The sequence below is a fragment of the Fundulus heteroclitus genome, chromosome 17 (assembly GCF_011125445.2).
Source record: "Fundulus heteroclitus isolate FHET01 chromosome 17, MU-UCD_Fhet_4.1, whole genome shotgun sequence".
Taxonomy (NCBI): domain Eukaryota; kingdom Metazoa; phylum Chordata; class Actinopteri; order Cyprinodontiformes; family Fundulidae; genus Fundulus; species Fundulus heteroclitus.
In genome coordinates, this window is record NC_046377.1 from 19321881 (window position 1) to 19327234 (window position 5354).

Below are 5354 nucleotides of genomic sequence, written 5' to 3' on the forward strand. Positions count from 1 at the left end.
CAGTCTGATAGCGCACAGCGACGTTTGTCATCAAATATATTTCAGCCTGGAGATAAGCTGTTTACAGTCGTAATCGTTTTAGAAGAACATCGAGGCCCTCCGCCCTTGATCTTTACACACCAGGGTTAAATGTTGTTTTTTTCTTCTTCCCCGTCTTACAAAGTTTCTTTCTGCCGGTGATTTATTGGATAAGAGTCTGACTGGGAAACTCTCGAGCTGACATCTTTGACAAGAGATATGGCTCTTGACGCTGAATACTGCCATTATCTGCTGCGCTGAACGCTTTGGTTCCTTCAGCACCTTGAACATTACGATGCACAAGCCGTGCCCTGCTAAAACACCATCAGTCACTGCTTTCACGAGGCTGTCTCTATCTCTCCTGACCACGCACTGGTACGTACAGTGGATGTTTTACCGCTCTTGTTGGGGTTACAGTGTACATTCACCTGCAGGCGCTAAAGATTTCATTTCGGAGGGATCAAGGAGGAGAAACTGTCAGGATTAAACCATGATCCCCTTGTAAAGCCGGGATTGCTTCTTCGGTGTGAAGAGGCAATCCCGTTCGTTTATATTGTTTATATTGCACGCTTAAATCAAAGCGAATTTTGAGATGTTGAAAGTAATGAATTGTTTTGTTTCTTTATCCGTCTTCATTTCAGCGATGTGAATAACAAACTATAATTTCCCCTCCCTCTTTGTCTCACCTGGCAAACAGTTTGAACATGTGGGAGTTTTTTTTGTGAATATGAAATGGAAAGTTGGGATTTCATCATCCATCCTTACATTTACAGATTCGGAGATCCCAGAAAACCCCTTTTGCACGCAAGAAACAAGTGTAGATCAAAGAACTGCCTTTTCATGCGCTGTGAGTCTGCAGACAGGACTTCATCCGAAAACGGTCATGGTTCTGCAGAAAACTCTAAAAAGCGCTCAGTTAACACAGTTCATTAGCGCATTCACAAGTGAGATTTATGACTGCCGTGAAAAGAAAAACAATATCAACAACACCCTGTACATGTATTACCTTTGGATAAAATGTAGCCTTCAAATCAATTCATCTTTTACAAAAACTCCATACTCTCACTCTGCAAAAGAAAATCATTAAATCACAACCTAGAATTTGAACACATTTATATATCAAAGAGAAGTCATGCATGAAGGAATACCTGTTTAAACCGTTATAGGGCAACCCTTGAAATACTTTAAAATTGCAAAATTCAACTGCAGACTGTTATTAAAAGACATAACCAAACTTAGGGTTTACAGTCCCACCTGTACACAACCAATGCATTTGTGAAACTCACTCATAATCACTATTAATGGATTTAATGTTCCCAGAAATGGATCCAAATTCTCTCTGAATTGTTTAGTGGTGTCATGAAAACCTTTGTAACCATAAAAACATAATTTCCAATGTTTTATTGCTGTTTTATTGTGAGGTCATGATATAATGCCCTCATAACACATTCACACTGGACATCTTTAACCTCTTCCTGCTGCTCTCCATGGTCCCTGCCTGTCTGAAATCCTCCATCATTGTGCCTGTTCCCATGAAAAACAACCATCACCTGCCTTCAGAGACTACCGTCCTGTTTCTCTGACCCCCGTCACCATGGAGTGCTTCGGGAGGATCCCCCTGAAGTAAAGTTTGCAGACTACACCACTGTGGTTGGTCTCATTTCCAACAATGATGAGACCCACTATAAAGAGGGGATCCACAATCTAACACCGTGGTACTCCAGGAACAACCTCACCAGCAAGACCAAGGAGGTAATAATAGACTACAGGAGGTCCAGGAAGACTGAACACGTATCTCTCTACATGCATGTCGAGGTAGTGGAGCATGAGGACATAATGCATAAAGTTCCTGGGTATTCACATCTCCTCCGACCTCTCCTGGACTGCGAACACCTCCCAGCTGGTGAAGAAGGCCCAACAACGGCTCCTCTTCCTCAGGAAAATGAAACAGACTACTTGGCTGTTAATAAACTTTTTTAGGGCGACAATAGAAAGCATCTTGTGGCTTAGCGTGACAGTGCGGTGTGGGAGCTGCATGGCACAAGAGAGGAAAGACTTAGCACGGATAGTGAGGTCAGCACAGGGGATTGTGTGATGTTGTCAACAAGATCTGGGCTCAGATACAAGTCTTAATAGACCCTAAAGACTATTTGCCCGTGTTATGCTTTTTCAGAAAGTGTGTTGGTCAGTGCAATCAACTGATTTCATTAAAAAAAAAAGTGTGGAAATAATATGTCATGTTGTGTCTGTGTGCATCCTGAGCCGGTGTCTGTCTCATTGAAGAGTTCACTATGGTAACACACAGTGACAATAAAGATTTTGATTTTTGATTCAGGTTTGTGGCATTAAAATTTAAAAATTGTTTCCCTGACAGACCTCCTTAACAACTGGGTGGAATGAAAATAATATATCTGTTATGCACACTTGATGGTCCCAAGATTCTACCTGTGAGGTTTGGAAGAATTTTTAGGTCTAGGATCAGCCAAAGGCCATCAGTGCAGACACAACACATCCTGGAAGCTAACTCTTTAGACTGTTACTATGGGTTGTTGCTGTTTACAAAAACAAGCCGCCTTAGACACATTTTCTGCCTCCAGGCTGTCTCTCTGACACAGGTCAAAGTCTCCATACTGATGTCATGCATATATTTGCACCAATCCAACCAAGTCTTCCTCTTTTGTAAAAAAAAAAACAAAAAACAAAAAAAAACTCTGCACATATAAGCTACATATTTACAAAAAGCAATTGTATTTCCCTTTTTATATTTCAATTAAAGCGATTACAGCTGACTCTGAGTTGTAAGCTGCTGTCTGTTGTGGCATTATACTGGTTCAAAAATACCTGGGTAGTTTTAACTGTGTTTGCATTACCTTTTTTAATATTTTGAAATTTTATGTAATTCTTTTTTTTTTTATTAAAAATTATATGATAAAGCATTGTGAACGAATGGTTAAACCTGTTTGATTAAACATGAAATTTCAGCTATTTCTGATGAAATCCAACTACAACAGGAACCTAGAAAAGAAAAAAGGGAAGTACAGGTATGTGTGAAGTGCTGATAGGTCAGACTATTTAAAGTAATGAGAAACTGTGGTCTGGGTGGTATGTATCACATTTGGCAGTAATTAAAGCGGTAAAACGTGCTGTTCCTTGTATTTTCTGGCATTAAACAGTAAAACTGTAAGATAACTTCTTACAACACACCAGTTTAACAGGACGCTCTGGAATATTAAAATGCTTTCAAGCGTCATCGGAATTTGCGCTTCTTTTTCCCGTCTCAGGCGTTGGAATAGACATGGTGAACATGTGTACATTTTTATCCTGGCTGCATATGTTGTGAATGTTACCAAAACGTATTTAGCACACCGAAAAACTTCACGTGAGAGATGCAAATTTGGATACTGGCGAGAAACGGGAGAGCGTTCCGATTTACAGGCAGCACCTGAAGGGCACATCAGCCGTTACCTTCCGGGTAACGGTGTCGGAAACATTTTTTGGTGTGCAGAAAGGCGGATCCCGTTTTTTTGTGCCACTTTTGTCTTTAAGAACTTCTGCAGGCCCAGTTGTTTGGTTGTCAATCGTCGACCGCGTTTGTACATTTGAGAAAACCTTGCGGTGCTGTATGTTTAAGCAGATCTATTGTTAGACCAGGTCTTCGGCATTTTTTTTTTCTTCTTCTTCTTCTTTTAGCGGTTGTTTAGCGGAGTATTAGTCCGCCATCGGCGAGCTAACTTTTTACTGCATAACAAGGAAGGTGCTGTACGCAAGACGATGGGAGATAAAGAATTGGTGTGGGCAGTGAAAACGGGTGACATGGACGAGGTGAAAGCTAAGCTTGTAACGGTAAGAATGCGTTGTAGCTGTCCGGTGAACGTAATTTCTGACGGGCGTTAGCTTTAGCTAAAACTAAAAAAAAAAAGGGATTGGTAGCCTTTCTAGCTAGCTGGCTAACGGTGTTCGTACTTTGGAGTCAAATTAACTATAGTTATCTGAAGCAATTGCTGGTTAGAGAGGCAGGATAGCTTCCTCTCGTAATTATAATTTAGTTTGAAATGCTTTTGCTAGTGTAAACATTTCAATCTGCTCAGAACAGACTTAGCATGCACCTAAACCGAGGCTAGACGCCGTGGTGCGACGCATTAAACGTGTATTTGTAGTCTGTTTCGACTAAACAATGAGTGTTTATTGTAAACAGAGACGGGGCTTCGGTACGCTTAATGTTGACTCTGGCCTGCAGACCAGATAATTACTCTGAAGCAACATGTTGGCCGGCTAGCTAGCTAGCTAGCAGTAGCACTGGCTGATAACTGTCGCGCTTGTGATGCTGCACCCCCAGCTGGATTAGCTGTTTACATTTAGCTCATGCGGTTTCAGGGAATGCCTTGTTCTGTGGTGACCTACGGGCCGTTAAGAGGCTGTAGCCAGAAGCTAGCTGACAGGCCAGAGCCAGGAGTCTCGGCTGGACTTGGTGGGCGGGGATCCCAGCTGTCGCCTTGAAGGCGGTGGTCAAATTTAGCTTCACTGCCTCCGCTGGGGAGTCAAATGTGTGTTTTTTTTTCTTTTTGAACTGGTGCCGCTTGTGTTGTCACGGTCATGGGTGGATCAGAAGAGTTTTGCTAAAAGTGAACTGCCTTAATCAGTGGCATCACTGCAAAGGACCCAAAATGACAATCTTATTAGGCCTCCCTTATGTAGATACCAATTGTTGTATGCAAGGTTTAAAGCGCTTCTCCTTTAAGATTAATATTAAGCTAATAGCTTAATTAGGTGCAGATGTGAGACTGTCATCTATTGTTTGCCTTTGCTATTTTTAATTTATTTTGGAAGAAGTAAACTGTAAACTGGGAATCCTATTGACTGGACAACTACAGTGATATCACTCTTAAATGTGTTAGGGGTTGATTAGTCTGCAGCAGGAATGCCATCCACCCAGCAAAGAGGCGGTGGTGTTTTTCCTAGCTAATTTAATGAAGTTTTGACAAAACGCTAATTATCCTAGGATCTGACAAAAAAATATCCTAGTTAATTTTTTTTGGGCAATTATCCCAAAGTATAAGCAGACTCTTGACTATAACTACTACAGTAGATATGAGCCGCTGTTCACATTATCTAGAACTTGGTAGGTAATTGTCCTGCTATCTGAAATCAAAATATCTAACAATTGCCAAAGATGGATGTGGATCAAGTTGAGGAATTCGTTTGTCATTTAAATTCCATCAAAGTTTGATGAGTTAGAAAGGTTTTTTTATATTTATTAAGCAAAAAAAAAAAAAGGATATCATATTCTTTGAAATGCCAGTGTCTGTAAAATCAGATGTATATTTTACAATTAATAT

The 5354-nt window shown here is 40.8% G+C and overlaps 1 protein-coding gene across 1 annotated transcript in view; it reads left to right on the forward strand.

Annotated features, from left to right (window-relative positions):
• The first annotated feature begins 3476 nt into the window (after window positions 1–3476).
• mtpn (myotrophin) overlaps window positions 3477–5354 on the forward strand; it is a 19061-nt gene continuing 17183 nt past the window's right edge. The window contains exon 1 of the mRNA XM_036148964.1: window positions 3477–3861. Coding sequence (XP_036004857.1) covers window positions 3790–3861 — 72 coding nt within the window. The 5' untranslated portion in view covers window positions 3477–3789. The remainder of the gene's footprint in view (window positions 3862–5354) is intronic.